Source organism: Polypterus senegalus, chromosome 3, assembly GCF_016835505.1.
Source record: "Polypterus senegalus isolate Bchr_013 chromosome 3, ASM1683550v1, whole genome shotgun sequence".
Taxonomy (NCBI): domain Eukaryota; kingdom Metazoa; phylum Chordata; class Cladistia; order Polypteriformes; family Polypteridae; genus Polypterus; species Polypterus senegalus.
The window spans coordinates 253852768-253871576 of record NC_053156.1 but is presented as its reverse complement, the minus strand read 5'-3'; the positions used below and the strand labels follow the sequence as shown (position 1 = coordinate 253871576).

The 18809-nt window shown below is 37.7% G+C and overlaps 1 protein-coding gene across 1 annotated transcript in view; it reads left to right on the top strand.

Annotated features, from left to right (window-relative positions):
* Window positions 1-18070, top strand: part of nbas (NBAS subunit of NRZ tethering complex) — a 418366-nt gene extending 400296 nt beyond the window's left edge. The window contains exon 52 of the mRNA XM_039748931.1: window positions 16950-18070. Within this exon, the coding sequence (XP_039604865.1) occupies window positions 16950-17225 (276 nt within the window). The 3' untranslated portion in view covers window positions 17226-18070. The remainder of the gene's footprint in view (window positions 1-16949) is intronic.
* The last annotated feature ends 739 nt before the right edge of the window (window positions 18071-18809 follow it).

Sequence of the window (18809 nt, the reverse complement as noted above, 5' to 3'; positions counted from 1 at the left end):
GCTATCTAGACAAAACAATAGGTGATGAAGACAACGTTTATTATGGTTACTTTCTGTTTAACACTAGAATCCCTGAAGCCTATGAAAAAAACTCTTAATCCCGGGCCACCTTATATTCCTTCATATCTCTCCTCATCAGCGTCTTTTGTTTTACAAACGTGTTGATCAGCACAAGCAGCAAGCAGCCTGCTATCCAACCCCCAATGGAGCTGTAGTCACTCACAAAATTCTCAGAGCTGAAGTGTGGATATCTGGGTGTGAGGTGCCTGGAGTTGTATAGAGTAAATAATATATTGTTATTTCGAACACATGAATTTCATGTGCGTTCTGTGTCTACAACAAGCTATGTAAATGTAGGATGGCATGAAATGCAAGGCAAGAAATTTTGAACTCATACCTAAAACAGAAACTTTTTTCATGTTATATTAGTGACAAAATTTTGACATGAAGTGTATAATGTATGCAGTCTGAAGTCCAAATATCAAATAAACACTTTCACAAAAGGTACACTCATAACAAAACAAGTGTGCTTTTATTCAAGAATATAACCAAAGATAAAGAAATTGCTTGGGTGGTGCAGCGGTAAAAACTGCTGACACATAATCAAGAGGTTGCTGGTTCGATTCCGGGCACTTCCCAGAATTACCATTTTGAGTAGTGAGTTGCTGTTATTGTTACTAATATTGAATAAAAGCATACATTTGATTTGAGTCTTTAACAGTTGGTGTAAAAGTTAGCTTTTTTTTTTTATTATTATTATTAGATTTTTTTTTGTTTCAGTCATGTTCACTCTCGATCTGACACTGCTGTTTTCAAATAATACGTGCTATAACAGAGGTGAACTCAGATGAGGATGAGGGTTCTACATCGGAAAAAGAAAACAGAAGCCCTTCCCGCAAGAAACGTCCAGTCACACATAGGAACAACACAGCTGCACCAGGCGTAAAGGCGAAAGATGGCACCAATTGGATGCAGCAACAGGTTGGGCGTCACCCTGCCAGTCAATCTGCTACACGCATGTCCTTCAACAAAACACCAGGGCTTATAGAGCTTTTAAATATATTGTGCAAAGTTCCGTTTGTGATTATATTTTGTGATGGTCTTTATATGAAAAAAATGTATATGTTACTTATATAAAAGCCACATTGAATGTTGTTTTCCTTGATTTATTTACTTATCTTCCAACAGCGTAAAGTCAAAGAAGACTGCAGAGCTTCCGGTGTTTGATCGACATAGGCATGCTGACAATACATGTGCAATGCCACTCCTTCTTCAGGAAGAGATCCCAGTCATCCCACAGGAGAAAGACTTTCCAAGAAAAAGCTCATGGAGCCATTTCTGGACAAAAGCAGAACCGTAACAACAGTTACGTAAAGTGGAACAGGAGCTTCCACTTGCAGCTAAAGTCATTCACATACTGAAGTAGCATTGCACATGTACTTTGTCACCGTGCCCATGTCGATCAAAAACAGGAAGCTCTGCAGTATACCTGTGACTTGATGCTGTAGGATGATAAGTAAATTCGATCTGACTTTTATATAATTAACATATAAATGTCTGGGAGGATGACACCCAGCCTCTTGCTACACCCAAACAGTGCCGTCATTCACCATTACGCCTTGTGCAGCTGTGCTGTTCTTATGTGTGACTGGATGTTTTTTGTTGAGTGATAGGCGGCTTCTTTCTCCGATGTAGAACCCTCATCTGAGTTCACCTCTGTTATAGTACGTCTTCATTTGAAAACTAGCAGTGTCAGATCGGGGGAGCTTGAATGTGTGTAAAACTGAATAATAAAAAAAAATACATAACTTTTTACAAGTACCATAAATTTACAATGGCTGTTACAGACTCAAATAAATTAAATGTATGTTTTTATTCTGTAATAGTAGCAGTAAGAGCAGCTCACTACTCAAAACAGTAAATCTAGGAAGGGCCCGGAATCAAACCTGCAACCTCTTGATTGAGAGTCAGCAGTTCTCACCTCTGCACCACCATCATGTCAGCATCGTGCCCTAACCTGATTTCTTTTTCTTTGGTTATATTCTTGAATAAAAGCGCACTTGTTTTGTTATACGGTACTTGTACCTTTTGTGAAAACTTTTATTTCAAATTTGGACTTAAGTCTTCACACATTATAAACTTCATGTCTACATTTTGTCATTAGTACTGTAACATGAAAAAAGTTTCTGTTTTACCCATGTGTTCAACATTTCTTGCCACGCATTTCCTGTCTTCCTACATTTATCCAGATCATTATAAACACGGAACACACATGAAATGCATGTGTTCCAAGTAACAATATACTGTATTATTTATCCTTTACAATTCAAGGGACCTCACACCCAGATAAACAGACTTGAGTTCTGATAATCTTCTGTGCTACTTGAGCTGCGTCAATGGAGGGATGGGATAGCAGGCTGCTTGCTGCCTGTGTTGATGGATAGATTTGGAAAACAAAGGAGCTGATGACAAGGTGCGAAGGAATTTAAGATGGCCCAGGATTATGAGTTTTTTTGCAAGCTTCAGGGATTCTAGTGTTAAGATTATTCCATCTTTGGCTTATGCTTTGGCAACAATTCAGTCTGTTACTAAATACATTCCTTCATCTAGCTTAGATTTTACTCTGAATACTTGTTTTCCCATACAATATTCACTACACATCTCTGGTGATGCAAGTTACCTATACGTTTGCTTTAGTGTTTTTAAAGGTCTCTTCCATGGTCTGCAACTTTTGATGTCCAGATCCCACTATTCGTGACTGTCCATCTTGCTCCATTCTTATAGAGATGGTACCTCATCAACATGACGGTCATTTAAGGATACACATTAAGCATGGAATACTTTAGTGACATAAATTCTGAGAACACAAACTAATTGTTTCTTGTGAGGTTTTCAGCTTAACTCAAGAAACACAACTCTTTGCCACTGATTCTTAAATTCTGACAGTTTATCCCATTACCCTTTATCTCAAGCCTTTAAGTCATATTCAGCAGGATTCAAAAATTTGAATATGACATTTTAGTAATGGCTAAAGTATAATTTACTGTGCAGGAGCTATTGCTAAAGTCTTAGCTTAATTTTATATAATCTCGGACGAGAAAACCGAACATAGAAGCAGTTTTGACAGAGATATTTGCTGTATGAGGGACAAAAGCCACATATACAAATTGAATACACATCTCAAGTTTGCTATGTGCATTAAATATGCATATATAATAAATAAATCTTATTTTACGTATTCACCTTTCTCTACTTTTTAATCTGAGTAGATTTAGTATCAGTCTCTTAAACCAATGACCTCTATTTGTAAAGAATGTAGTAGGTTTTTCAGGCTATTATAGACTACAAGCTCACTTCACATGGCAGCACCGATGATACCCCCCTTCCAGAAAAACTTAAGTGATTTATTTTCTTGATTTGATGCACAGAACAGGTATTTTGCCTGAGACCAACTGATGGGAAGAGGACTCTTTCCATGCAACCCATTCAAGGTTTCAATACCAGACAATGAACCCAGTCGTGTGCTTAATTAATAGAAAGTGCCTGGTATCCTCACAGACTAATTTACTACATCTTTAATCCAGTCAGCCATCCCAGTGTACTTCAAACCACCACTGTCATCCCGGTACCTAAGAACCTATTAGTGAAATACCTGAATGAGTACCACCATGTAACACTTACCTCTGTTATCATGAAGTGCTTTGAAATGTTAATCATGGCACAAGTCCAGTCTTCATAGAGTTCTCTGAGGATGCTCTGTTTTGTCTGATCTCTACCTCTAACACACCTTGGATTAAAATGATACATATATCAGAATGCTGTCCACAGGCTTTAGTTCAGCATTTGATACAGTTGTTCTCCTGACACTGACTGTGTAATTGACTGGCTTAGGACTGAACACCTCATTCTATAATGGGATCTCAGACGTACTGATAGAAAGGCCCCAGTCAGGTTGGATGGGCTGCATCCAAACTTCAAATACCATCATGCTGAGTGCTTGAGCTCATCAGGGCTTCCTCGCTCAGTTCTCTTGACTTCACCCTGCTCTCTCATGACTGCACAGCCACACACAGCTCTAATTACAGTTATGTCCATAAGTAATTGGACAGTGATACTGTCATTTCATCTCTCTGTATACGTGTATATGGTTGAGATGACAATAAAGTTTACTTTGACTTTGAGAATCTAGAGCATGGGGTTCTCAGCTACAGTGGGGGATGGCCACAGTAGCTGCAGGTTTTTGCCTCATCCAGTTTCCATTTATTTGGTGCTAAAAAATATAGTTTTGTGTGTATCATTTTAATTAACTCACTTCTTGCAATTCAAAATTTTCAGTTGCTAATTTTAGTTTTAATCAGCTGTATGTATTTAGGTTTTAATTGTTTCCTATGTTCTTATATAGCCTCAAGGTAATAATGACATGCAAATGACAAAGGAACCACCAGTTCTTCAGCTACATTGGCTACATTTACAACTGTGTGTATGTATCGTGAAGTATCTGTTTTAATAAAATGTTTAGATATACATGAGATAGTAAAAGGAAGGACTGTGAAATGCAGCTCTGTTCCAGTCCAGAAAACATATGGCTAATATTCCCAGAAAAGGAAAATGTACATTATGGTAAACATTTGTTGTTGAAAAATTAAAGCACTAAGAAAACATATAATTAGTTGCTTAGTTTCATTATCAGCAACAGGCCTCCAGGAATGTAACTGAAGACCCCAGTCTAAATAATAAAGCATAACTTTCTTATAAATGTATTTACACTGTGCGTAAAATTAGGCAAGTGATTATTTCTACCATATTATCATTTTTATGCATATATTCCAACTCCAAACTGTATTAACCTGAATGCTTATTGGATTAAAGCATATCAGGTGATGTGTATTTGTGTAGTTAGGGAGGGTGTGGCCTAAGGAGGTCAACACACTGTATCAAGGTGTGCATGATTATTAGGCAGCTTGTTTTCCTCGGGCAAAATGGGCCAAAACGAGATTTAACTCTGAAAAGTTAAAAATTGTAAAAACTCTTTCAGAGGGATGCAGCACTCTTGAAATTACTAAGATATTGTGACGTGATCACAGACCCACCAAACATTTTGTTATAAATAGTCAACAGAGTCACAAGAAACGTGTCGAGAAAAAAAGACGCAAATTAACTTCCAAAGATTTAAGAAGGATCAAACGTGAAGCTACCAGGAACCCATTATCCTCCAGTGCTGTCACATTCCAGAACTGCAACTTAGAATGTCCAGAAGTACAAGATGTTCAGTGCTCAGAGACATGGCCAAGGCTGAAACCCGACCACCCCTGAACAAGACATATAATTCAAAATGTAAAGACTGGGCCATGAAATATCTGAAGACAGGTTTTTCAAAGGTTTTATGGACTGATGAGATGAGAGTGACTCTTGACAGACCCGATGGATTTCTTGTGGCTGGTTCAGTAACGGGCACAGAGCTCCACTTCGACTCAGACGCCAGCAAGGTGGTGGTGGTGAGGTACTGGAATGGGCTGGTATTATAAAAGATGAGCTAGATGGTCCTTTTTGGGTTGAAGATGGGCTCAAAATCAACTTCCAAACCTACTGGCATTTATTAGAAGACACTTTCTTCATGCAGTGGTGCAAGAAAAAGTCTGCATCTTTCACGAAGAACATGATTTTTTATGCAGGACAATGTTCCATCACATGCATCAAAGTACTCCACTGTGTGGCTAGCCAGTAAAAGCCTTAAAATTCAAAGATTAATGACATGGCTCACTTCCTCACCTGACCTAAACTCTATTGAGAACTTGTGAACCCTTCTTAAATGGGAGATTTAAGGTGAAAGGAAAATAGTACACTTCTCTGAACAGTGTCTGGGAGGCTGTGATTGCTGCTGCACAAAAAGTTGGTCAAGAAACTGACACACACTATGAATGGAAGGCTTATGACTGTTATTGAAAAGAAGTGCCAGTTTTTGTTTTGTTTTTTTTTAAATGTCAGAAATGTTTCTTTGTAAATTTTGAGTTGCTTATTCTCACTTTAACAGATGAAAACAAACAATTGAGATAGGAAAATTTTCGTTTTTCATTTAGTTGCGTAATAATTCTGCACACAAATACTTGCCTAATAATTGTGTATACATATGTATTCCCCTGAGAATGTTCACACTCACATTTCCTTTGTAAGACATTCAGGTTTATTAACATTTAGCATTGACTGATAGCACTGTATTTGTTCCATATTAAAATAAATCCTCAGAAATACAACTTGCATAATAATTGTGCACACAGTGTATATGTGTGAATAGATATATATACAATCATAAAAAGTTATGCTTTATTATGTAGACTGGGGTCTATATTATACTATACTATACTATACTAGTATATAGTAATAAGAGGAGAACATAGAAGGAAAGGCATGGAGATCCACCCCATGTAGTGCAAAACAGATAAATGCAGCAAAACAAATCACAGAGTAATCACAAAGGACTGAGTCTGAATAGAACTGAATGGGGAGGAGAGGTGCTTGGCTTTTATAGGTGGTGTACAGGAAGAGGCGGGTCCGTGAAGGGAGTGGTGGAAGTGAGGTCAGTAGGAGGGTGAAGTCTGGACAGAAATGCGTAAGTTGATGGGTTTCCCTTCTGGTGATCAGTAGAAGAGGGAGGTTAGTGCACTTCATCAACCCCCGACCTGACGTTTTACCCTCAGTTAAGCCCTTCAACTGCCTCTTATGCCCACGTGTGTGTATATATATATATATATATATATATATATATATAATGAGGTTTCTGAACTCTTTTAGGACCCACTCCATATATATATATTGTAATAAAACGAGACAAAGACAGATAAAGGTTTGGGGCAGCCACCCATATAATTTGGTATCCTGGCTGCAAAAGTCGTTTTCAAAGCACTGGCACTGAAGTGCATACAACAGAGTCTAAAACCAGACTGCGGGAGAAGGGAAAAGGGTAGCCTTTTAAAGGGGAAGACAGGAAGTGAGGTCATAAGGATCGGGCACCTGTTCATTATTCATTGGATCAGGCCCGGATGTGACATCAGGGGGGCCGGAGCTGGTAAGGTCTGTTTCCATTGGTTCGGTCCCAGAAGTGATGTCAAGAGAGCCAGGTGGAGCCTCCCGGGTTTGGTCTACAGGGAAGTGAGAAAAAGAGTTAGTGCACTCTGCCACATCCCGGCATGCCTCAGAACTGCCTTTACTCGAGCCCTTTAGCTGCCTCCCATGCGCGCGCACTGTTTTCAACCCTAACCGAGAGGTCATGAACCCGAGAAAGAGCATCAGCGTTGGCATGGAGAGCACCCCGACGATGAACGAGCGAAAACTTGTACGGCTGCAGGTCAAGAAACCACCGGGTGACCCGCGGGTTCGACTCCTTGTGCAGGGCCATCCATTGTAGAGGTGCACGGTCCGTGACAAGGGTGAATTCCCAGCCCAACAGGTAGTACCTCAGCTGAGTAATCGCCAAAGCCTCCCTTTCCACCGCTGCATACCTGGTCTCCCGGTCCAACAGTTTCCGGGTCAGAAACATGACGGGGTGTTCCACACCATCAACACTTTGGCTCAGCACGGCGCCCAGGCCTGTGTCCGAAGCGTCCGTCTGGAGGATGAAAGGCAAAGAAAAGTTAGGTGCCATCAAAATAGGTGCGGACGTAAGGGCCTGCTTCAAGTCACCAAATGCAGTGCCTGTCTTCTCAGTCCATACCACAATGTTCGGGGCCCTCTTCTTTGTTAAATCAGTCAAGGGCGCCACTCTCTCCGAGAACCGGGGTACAAACCGGCGGTAGTACCCGCTAACCCGAGAAAGGCTTGGACCTGCCGCTTGGTTCGCGGACGGGCCATTTCAAAATGGCATCAATCTTGGAGCACTGTGGCCTTACGGTACCCCGGCCCACCAGGTAGCCTAAATATTTGGCCTCGCTTAATCCAAAGAAACACTTCTTGGGATTAATCCGGAGCCCAGCCTCACCAAGTGTCCGTAAAACCGCTTGGACATGCTGTAGGTGTTCCCTCCATGTGCTGGAATAGATGACCACATCATCCAGGTAGGCAGCACTATATGAGTTATGAGGCTTTAACACTTTGTCCACCAGACACTGGAAGGTGGCTGGAGCCCCGTGTAACCCAAATGGAAGGACACGATACCACGACACCATGCCAGTGTCCGCTAGGGGTACTAAACGCGTTTTTTTCCTTCGCGGAGTCCGTTAAGGGAACCTGCCAGTACCCTCATGTCAAGCGTGGTCAGATATCGAGCCGGTCAAAGCCTCTCAAGGAGGTCATCCATACGTGGCATTGGATAGGCATCAAATCGGGAGACTTGATTAAGCCGACGGAAGTCATTGCAGAACCTCCAACTCCCGTCAGGCTTACCAACGAGCACAATGGGGCTGGACCAGGGACTATAACTTTCCTCAATTACACCTAGTTCCAGCATGCGCTTGATCTCGAGCTTCACTTCAGCCTTTTTTGCCTCAGGAAGACAGTACGGGCGTTCTCGGACAACAACCCCAGGCTCTGTCACGATGTTGTGCTCAATCAGAGAGGTGTCTCTGACAGTGATACTGACGCTCCTCTAAAAAAATGCCGCTTTATTGCGGGTCTCGGCATATTTAAAAGCACAAAAGCCCACGTATTGATTTTTGATTCTTGCTTTAATCTCGCTCTCTCTCTCTGACGTTCTCTGCGCCTGACGAGGAGATGTGAGCAGAGGGGCTGTTTGCACAGAGGCTGTTTGCTTAGAAGATACTAACGCTCCTCTAAAAAATGCTGCGGCAAACTTAAAAGCACACGTATTGATTTTTTGATTGTTTGCTTTTCTTTGCGAGCGCTCTCTCTCTCTCCCTCTGAAATTCTCTGCTCCTGAAGAGAAGAAGATCTATTTGCATTCTTTTAATTGTGAGAAAGAACTGTCATCTCTGTCTTGTCATGGAGGACAGTTTAAACTTTTGACTAAAGGGTGTTATTTAATGTCTAGAGGGCTCTAATAATGTTAATAGTGTGGGAGAGTTTATAAGGGCTTAAAATATATAAAAATAACTACACAAACATGGTTTCTACTTCGCGGATTTTCGTCTATCGCGGGGGGTTCTGGAACGCAACCCCCGCAATCGAGGAGGGATTACTGTATAACAAAACTAGCACTGAAGAGCTACATAGATAGTGCTTCTTTTCTTTTTCTTTTATTTTAACCAATAAAATATAGGCCACTTGTTGTGAGCTGTGGTTAATATACTAAAAGCTTGAACTAAATGGTTGAGTGCAGACCTTTGAATCATTAATCTCTACCCTTAATGCTTCTTTGAACAATTTTAATTGCAAACACTGTTTCATTTTTCTTCATGTTAACAACAAAAATTGCTTTACTTTATTGGAGTATGAGCAATACTTGAGGTTACCATGCTGGGCTGGCCACCATAAAATATACATGAATAAATTGTAACTGTGGATAAAAGTCTCAAATTATCCCTTGCTAAACCACAGACAAGTCATTAGATTAATAAAATCATGCCTGATAAGGTACACATAGTCTGTATATTGTACTGCTGACCTGTTATTTCCCTGTAATGTCTAGCTTTAAGTTACTTTAATAATTATTTCTTATTGAATAATAATTTTTATTGTTTCTAAACATCTTGGTAAATAATGCATTCAGCATTCAGACAACAAAGCACTTGTGTAATTTTGATTCAGCCTGTTAAGTTCGTCTTAAAATCTTTGTTGGACACTTTGATAGACTGACATTCCAGACATCCATTTGTATATACTCTTTTTCCATGGAAATTATCAGTATTTGTGGATACTCACTTTTTTATCAATGTCTTTGTGCATATTTTTTTGATTTTTGTTTTATTTTTCTGTCTGTCCTTCGTGAAACTGTCTGTGAAAGAAAAAGTTTTTTTGATTTTTTTTTTTATTTTTTTTCATCACTTTTTTACTTTGAGACATTGTAATTATTGTATATAGCACCTGCACTTATTTTTCTTGTCTTTGTAATGTTCTTGCATTGAATGGTATATATTTGCTAGACATTATTGTAAATAGTTATTGGGACATCTGGAATAAACCAGAATTCTGTTTCTTGGAACAGTCATCATTGTCTGTATCTCTATTCTCCCATTACCTGGTGGCTCAGTTATGGCTCCAGGTGCCCAGAACCTGAAACTGCAACAGTGCCATTGCACGGGGCACCACATGTTGATGACCCATTTTCTAGATTTAAGGCGTGAAATAACATGTATTAAACTAGGCCCATCCAAAAAGTATAAGAAGGTACATTTGAGGCACATTGTCTTAATGAAGACATTGGGGCCTAAAGAAATTATAGCACTTAAAAATAAACAGGTTGACTAAGAAAACAGGAGCTGGTGGAAAAATACAAAAATTACAATTTTTTCTGAAGGAACTAAGAAAAGTTGTCCAATTTATGTTCTGGTGAAGCTCTTGCTTAAATGTTTCCAGCACTGAGTAGCCTCACTCTAAAAACTGAAATGACTCACAGGATCTTTTTGGTATGGACAGACTTCTCTATCTTTTAATTTCTTACAATATATCAAGAAACAGCGGGCTCTGTGTAAAGCAATGTCAAACATTTTAATATTTATTTGTAATAAGTTCTTCTTGACTTTCAGTGAGACGTTTCTTCAATTCACCAGCCCCTGCTATTCAGGCAGTTCAGTCATTTCAGAAATTAGGAATCCAGTTTAATAGATGGTCTCTTTTTTTCCTGTTTGAAGCAACTGATAGGATTACTATCTCCTCATTTTTTTCTTGTGTGCATTGCTTTGGTTCAGTGATTGTTTACTTTTATTTTTATGTGCTCTGTTATTTTGCATCTTTACTGCCAATTTAAACGGGTCATCAAATGTGGGCATCATCTACAATCCTTCCCTGCTGTTACAGTAATGGCTTGAATTGACTGTATTATGAACTCTTCCTATCACTTCACTGTTTTCCTATATCCTTAAAAAGCTTTGCTCTTTGGCCTGTTGGGATGGTGGAGGAGGATGGAGTTAGATTTTTGGAACAATGCCTGTTTTTTTTTGTTTGTTTGTTTTATTATAGTGAGAGCTGTCATTGAAGGTTGTCTGGGGAGCTTTGTTGCTTTAGTGCTTTAAGTTTGTCTTGTAAGCTGGGTGAGGATCGCTGTGTTCCTTGTTTTACTTTTCAGAAATCTGAGAGAGATGTAGCTGGGTTGAATAGGGTATTGAGTCCTGTAATTCATTTCTTGCTATTTATTATGTGTAAGGTATTGTTATCAGCTCATGTATTTTTCATGTTCTTAATTTTTTTTTATTTTTATGCTTATTTTTGCGCACTGTCTTTGTTTTGGGTTATGGATAAGGTGTTACTCATCATGCTTCGATTTTCTTTGTCGCGATTAATATTGGAGTTTTATAAGAAACAGCTCTAAGCTGCTGATATTGTACAAAGCCTTCTTAAATAGTGTTGTATTGTGTCAGTTTCTTCAGCTGCTTCTAAAAATGGGGCTCTGATGCTAGTATCTCTCAAATTGCAAATTAAAATACCTTAGTTGGCAACAACTCCTCAGATTATTTTTGCTTTTTGTTAGCCGAAGCTGACATCAATAAAAATCACCATTATTTCTTCATTTTTATCTGGGAAGGCAGACAGACTTTTGGGGTATGTCATGTCTGCCATGGTGCAGATACCAAAATAGTAATGAATCCTTGTATCAATTGCTCTCCACCATCCTAAGTTAACCACACTTAACACTAGAATCCCTGAAGCCTACGAAAAAAACTTGTAATCCTAGGCCACCTTAAATTCTTTTTGCACCTCTCCATTAGCGTCTTTTGTGTTGCTGATGTGCCGATCAGCACAAGCAGCAAGCAGCCTACTATCCCACCCCCCTCCCCACTGACACAGCTCAAGTCGCAACGAAGATTCTCAGAGCTCATGTGTGTTTATCTGCATGTGAGGTGTCTGGAAATGTAGAGGATAAATAATACAGTGGTGTGAAAAACTATTTGCCCCCTTCCTGATTTCTTATTCTTTTGCATGTTTGTCACACAAAATGTTTCTGATCATCAAACACATTTAACCATTAGTCAAATATAACACAAGTAAACACAAAATGCAGTTTTTAAATGATGGTTTTATTATTTAGGAGAAAAAAATCCAAACCTACATGGCCCTGTGTGAAAAAGTAATTGCCCCTGAACCTAATAACTGGTTGGGCCACCCTTAGCAGCAATAACTGCAATCAAGCGTTTGCGATAACTTGCAATGAGTCTTTTACAGCACTCTGGAGGAATTTTGGCCCACTCATCTTTGCAGAATTGTTGTAATTCAGCTTTATTTGAGGGTTTTCTAGCATGAATCGCCTTTTTAAGGTCATGCCATAGCATCTCAATTGGATTCAGGTCAGGACTTTGACTAGGCCACTCCAAAGTCTTCATTTTGTTTTTCTTCAGCTATTCAGAGGTGGATTTGCTGGTGTGTTTCGGGTCATTGTCCTGTTGCAGCACCCAAGATCGCTTCAGCTTGAGTTGACGAACAGATAGCGGACATTCTCCTTCAGGATTTTTGGTAGACAGTAGAATTCATGGTTCCATCTATCACAGCAAGCCTTCCAGGTCCTGAAGCAGCAAAACAACCCCAGACCATCACACTACCATCACCATATTTTACTGTTGGTATGATGTTCTTTTTCTGAAATGCTGTGTTCCTTTTACGCCAGATGTAACGGGACATTTGCCTTCCAAAAAGTTCAACTTTTGTCTCATCAGTCCACAAGGAATTTTCCCAAAAGTCTTGGCAATCATTGAGATGTTTCTTAGCAAAATTGAGACGAGCCCTAATGTTCTCTTTGCTTAACAGTCGTTTGCCTTGGAAATCTGCCATGCAGGCCGTTTTTGCCCAGTCTCTTTCTTATGGTGGAGTCGTGAACACTGACCTTAATTGAGGCAAGTGAGGCCTGCAGTTCTTTAGACGTTGTCCTGGGGTCTTTTGTGACCTCTCGGATGAGTCGTCTCTGCGCTCTTGGGGTAATTTTGGTCGGCGGCCACTCCTGGGAAGGTTCACCACTGTTCCATGTTTTTGCCATTTGTGGATAATGGCTCTCACTGTGGTTCACTGGAGTCCCAAAGCTTTAGAAATGGCTTTATAACCTTTACCAGACTGATAGATCTCAATTACTTCTGTTCTCATTTGTTCCTGAATTTCTTTGGATCTTGGCATGATGTCTAGCTTTTGAGGTGCTTTTGGTCTACTTCTCTGTGTCAGGCAGCTCCTATTAAAGTGTTTTCTTGATTGAAACAGGTGTGGCAGTAATCAGGCCTGGGGGTGGCTACGGAAATTGAACTCAGGTGTGATACACCACAGTTAGGTTATTTTTTACAAGGGGCAATTACTTTTTCACACAGGGCCATGTAGGTTTGGATTTTTTTTCTCCCTAAATAATAAAAACCATCATTTAAAAACTGCATTTTGTGTTTACTTATGTTATATTTGACTAATGGTTAAATGTGTTTGATGATCAGAAACATTTTGTGTGACAAACTTGCAAAAGAATAAGAAATCAGGAAGGGGGCAAATAGTTTTTCACACCACTGTATATCGTCATTTGGAATACATACATTTCATGTGTGTTCTGTGTCAACAATGATCTATGTAAATGTAGGATGACAAGAAATGTGAAGCAGGAATTGTTGAATACATAGCTAAAACAGAAATGTTTTTGATGTTTTAGTAATAATTGACAGAATGTAGACATGAAGTGAATAAAATCAACACTCACAAAAAGTACAAGTATATTGAAGAATATAACCGAAGAAAAAGAAGTTGGCTTTTTTTTAATTAGGTTCTTTCTGTCAATGAGGCAGAAAACAAAAAATGATTTACCTATTTTACTGCAGTTATAATTATATTTAATTAATTCAATCTAAACAAAAAAGCAAAATGCACATACTTAAAATTGAGTAGTATTGCCAAACATTGACTAATATGAAGTATAAATAAGTTTGAATCTACAGTATGAATGTGATATTAAATAGTAGAAATTAATAAACAGCAAACTGCCCGACTCCTAGTTTAGACTGTTTTTGTTCCACACATTTGAACCTGTCCATTTGGAAAGGCCCTAATCATCATTTTGTAAGGAATACTGGCATAGTGTTTCTGTGTAAAGTTTTAAGTTCAAAGATGTCACATACAGCTTTTCAGTCTGGCTTTTGGATAGTTCACCCTAAAAGTACTTCTTAATCAGGTTAGTTTGTTAAAACATACAGCAGGAAAACACAGCTCCTATGGTAAAAATAAAAACATTGCATTGTAAGTAACAAGCAACACTTGCAGTCAGTCTACTTTGCCCCAATCCTAATGGTCAGTTTTACTAATACCCCTTAAAATAAAATCATCTTCAGTGCACCAGGTACAGAAGTCGTTGATTAATGAACTATTTGATTTGCAGCTAATATAATTTGGAAGCAGTTTAAAGTACAAATAGCAAGTTCAGAGCATCTTAACAATTATAATAAAAAATGCAAGTGAAAGGAGAAAATAATACAGTGTCAAAAAGCAATTTTCACTTCAATACCCATCACACTACTTAGCTTTTCTAGCAATTTTCAGTCATAGACTTGGTAGGCTTCACTTACATAACCTTAGCAGGCAGTCAATAGTGCATAACCATGCCTCTCAGTCATATAGTTTAACATCCCCAGAGACTCATGCATATCAATCTGTGACTCACCCGAATACAATCAATTGTGTGTGTGTGCGTGTGTGTGAGCGAGCGAGCGAGCGTGGACAACCAATGAGCACTGTCTTGGAAGTCCAATGCATACGATGTGCAAAAAAAATTAATCTTGATTGTCTGATGTCTCATGTTTGTCATATTACAAACATAAACAAAAAAGGAAAAAAAGAATAGAATTGAGGTTGAACTCATCATAATTGCAATACATTTGTACAGCCACTGTCTCTGTTGGCAACATGTTAATTGGCTGTCAGAATGCAACAAGCTCTCAATATTCTGGAAGATTAAAACTTTACTAAAGTCATCACAAAGTCATGTAATTTGTCTGATTACTTGTTCTGTAATCTAATATCCTTAAGGTGACATGATTCGGCAACTGCAGTCGTTAAGTGTGACATGCTCTCCAACTAAAAATTGTGTAATGTGCCACTGATTATAAACCATAACTCCCAATGACTAAGAGACATGAGAGAAAAAAAGTAAGAAAGAAGAATGGAGAAAAAAGTCCACCATTGCCCTGTACAGCAAGAATATATCTTGATTATCACTTCATGTTTATTGTCAACTCTTGAGATTCTTCATTTCCTAAAAGTGATTTGTTCAAAAGTCCCTTTCTTCTTGGCTTATTTACAGTACTTGTGTTGGAATCCTTGATTTTTACAGTTTACATTTACCTTTACTTGGCGTTGTGCTGTTCATTTCTGCTTTATTAGTTGCTGATAACTGATCATCTTTTTTCTGTTTTTCTGCTTTTCAATAATTTTTATTTTGCTTTAATGCAAAAAGACTATTCATGTTACTTAAATTCAGTCAGCTTTGTTAAAGTCTTAGGCTGTAGTCATAAGTAGAGTTCATGACTGCCAAACCAATGTAAAAAGGCAAGTTCAAGATTCTGGAGTGGATTTGTTTTAAAGGAATACTCAACAACAACAACATTTATTTATATAGCACATTTTCATACAAAAAAATTTAGCTCAAAGTGCTTTACAAGTTATTCTGTTATTTACCCCATGTAGTTTGTAAAGATTGCTGAGAATACGTTCTAATTTCGTGCAGAATGGAGATAACAAAATGTGTTATAATAGTGCATTTTATTATACTGGGTAAGAACATTGTAATTTTTTGTCACATGAATCAATATAGATGAATCTCAACAGTATTTTGTTGCACTGAATTCAAATATCAAATCAGATTTTCTCTGTCATGCAAGGATTTTAAGTGACTCACAACTAAAATTTGCGATAAACATACTGTATATTTACAACATATATACACATTTTGGGAGTATCTCACCTTAAAAGTAGAAGTGCAATCTTTTCTTTTGCACTTGGTCATTGGAATAGCCCTGTTAAGGGTCCAGTAGCAATCGGCTAACATACTGGAGCTCCATTTGCAATGGTATTACTTTTCCATTACAGATATGTACCGATGAATCCATTTGACAAATTCATCGCTGACTACTCTGAGATTTCCAGGGAAAAAGTTAGGAAAGTTATAAAATGTTGGCAAGCACCAATAAACACATTTACATTTTAATTTACCTTAAAAAACATACACCTTGATAAGGGCTTATGTACTAAAAATAAAGCCTAGAAAAGTCCTAACTCAAAAACTACAGGTGGTAGAAAACTTCTAAAATCAGTATGAAAATGTACTTTTAACACAATCCTAAGTTGTTCTTCGACAGAATCCTTGCTGGCCAGTTTTGCTGTTCATGAGAGTATTTAACAATATTTTAATAAAAATACATGTGTTGGGACATTGAGAGCATGACTGGGCAACTTGACTTGTGGATTATGCAACACGAATAAAGTGACATGTTTTTGACATTGCTTGCTGTTGTCCTGTATTGATCACCATAGAAACATGACATTGCATGAAAACGTTACGTTAAAGTTTTTTTTCTCAGCCATCACTAGAATCCATGTGGGATAAAAAAATGTTTAATTTTCTTTATTATTCTTTTGGAACAAATACACTGCAGATTCTTGAACTTCTCATTTTGCATTCTTTTTGAAATTATTGAATAATTAAATTAAATTTACTTAAACTACTAAAAAGAAAACTTTATTTATTATTATTATTTTCTGTAGTATCAATATAATGAGCATGGATATGAACATTTTGTGGAAAACTTCTAAAACAATCATGGAAATGAAAATACTATGGGATAGGCCAAGACATGGAGTATACCTTTTAAAAAGTTTGTTTCTCTTTTTTGTAGGTTGATGAGTTGAACTGTGATGAGGAGTTGCTTTCACGAATTCTTGATGCCAACCTATTGGTAAAATGCGTGAACACCGCGTTCTATGCCTCCCTGATCAAGCATCTTTTATCCTTTCACGATGAACGAGGCTGGAACGTGGAAGACATTGCCAAGCAGATGAATGAGGCTGGTTATTTTGCTGAGGCAGGGTCACTTATGCTTTCATACAGGGGATCACATCCCGCACTGTCCACTTTTAACACGGCTCTAAGTGTTGTTAAAAGGTGGCTCTAGAAAAGAAATCAATATTATGTGTGCATATTGTTTCCACACTACACAGTACTAGCAGTTACAAATAATGTCCTGTATGCTGATATTAAAATCATCAATGTTGCTACTCCTGAACCATGAAAGATTTATTTGCAATAACACCAATATGATTTTACAGCTGTTAATCTTTCCTTATAAAACAATAATGCCACAGTAGCATCTAAGTGTGGATGTTTGTTCTAAAAATGTCTTGCACAAAGTTGTGCTATAAAATAATAAATTCAATAAAAAGGTAACTTACAATTGGATTCCTGCATTCTGCATTTTTTCTTTGCATTTCACCACATACAGTAGATCTTAAGGGAATAAGTTGATTAGATTGTAGACTGAAATATGATATTCCTCACAATAAAGTTCATAAAATATTATGACACAAAGAATTAAATATTAATAAATCTAATATACTGTACATGAGGTCCCCTCATGAATTTCATGAGTGTGCTTCATTTTCAGCTTTTTTGTTTCATTAGGCCAACATGAGTTATATAACATTTTTGTTAATGAAGTAATTTGTACAGTGATACAGTAGATGGAATATAATTAAACCCTCACAATTAATACATTTAATACAGCATACATTTTGGAGCAAAGCGATTCTGGCAATGTGTACCTTCTAATGCCCCAGCCATGTTTTCTGAAGATGAAAATAATTATTTATGTGTTTGGTCTTTATTTATTTATATGCTCTCTGGAGTGCCTCTGCATGTCTGCTGTTAAAGTAAAAACAATTGAATTCACAAATACTTGAAGTTCATTTTTAATGTATTATTTACATCACCTACAATAAAGGTTGACAAAATGATGGCATTTTCTATGTCTCCTTTGATTTTTATGAACAGAATGACATAGAGTAGCATCAACTGCAAGAGGAATGTGAGGGTTTGTTTTTTTTTTTTTAATCTGTTCTCGCATTATATAATTTATTAATATTCTTTACAAGATAAACCCAATTAGACGTGTAAAATTTAAGTCAACTTTACTTCTTCTTCTATATCCAGTCTGCTGTTCAGTATTTTTATAATATGTGAATCTAAATGAAAAATGGCATATTTTACTTTTTATTTGCTCTTTTATTACCGTGTTATATGTCTGTTTCCTAAAAAATATAGGATAAGACCAAATTCTAAGTTCAGATGAGGTAGCAGACAATGACTGAACACCTGCTGTCCATTGGCCACTGCAACTGGAGTCCTACCAAGAGAGGTCCAGAACTTTGTCCTCAAGTAGTACTGAAGAGAGGGCTACTGAAAAAGAGAATTGTTGTTAAGAAAAAAGAAATCTTTGAGTTGGGAACTGAAATGACAAAAAGGTAAGAGAGTAAAAGCACTATGAGTAGGCAAAGATCACATAGAAACCACAATCCACTGGGTAGATCATGAGTACTGTACTATATAAATGAAATTAAAATAGTAATAAAGTAATATAATAAAACTACACAGGGTCATTAAATGAGCGGTGAACTAAATACTACATTTAGTACACTTGCAAGAAAATGTTCAGACAGTTTTTTTATTAATTACTTATAGCATGTGGTATGGTCTTCAATTG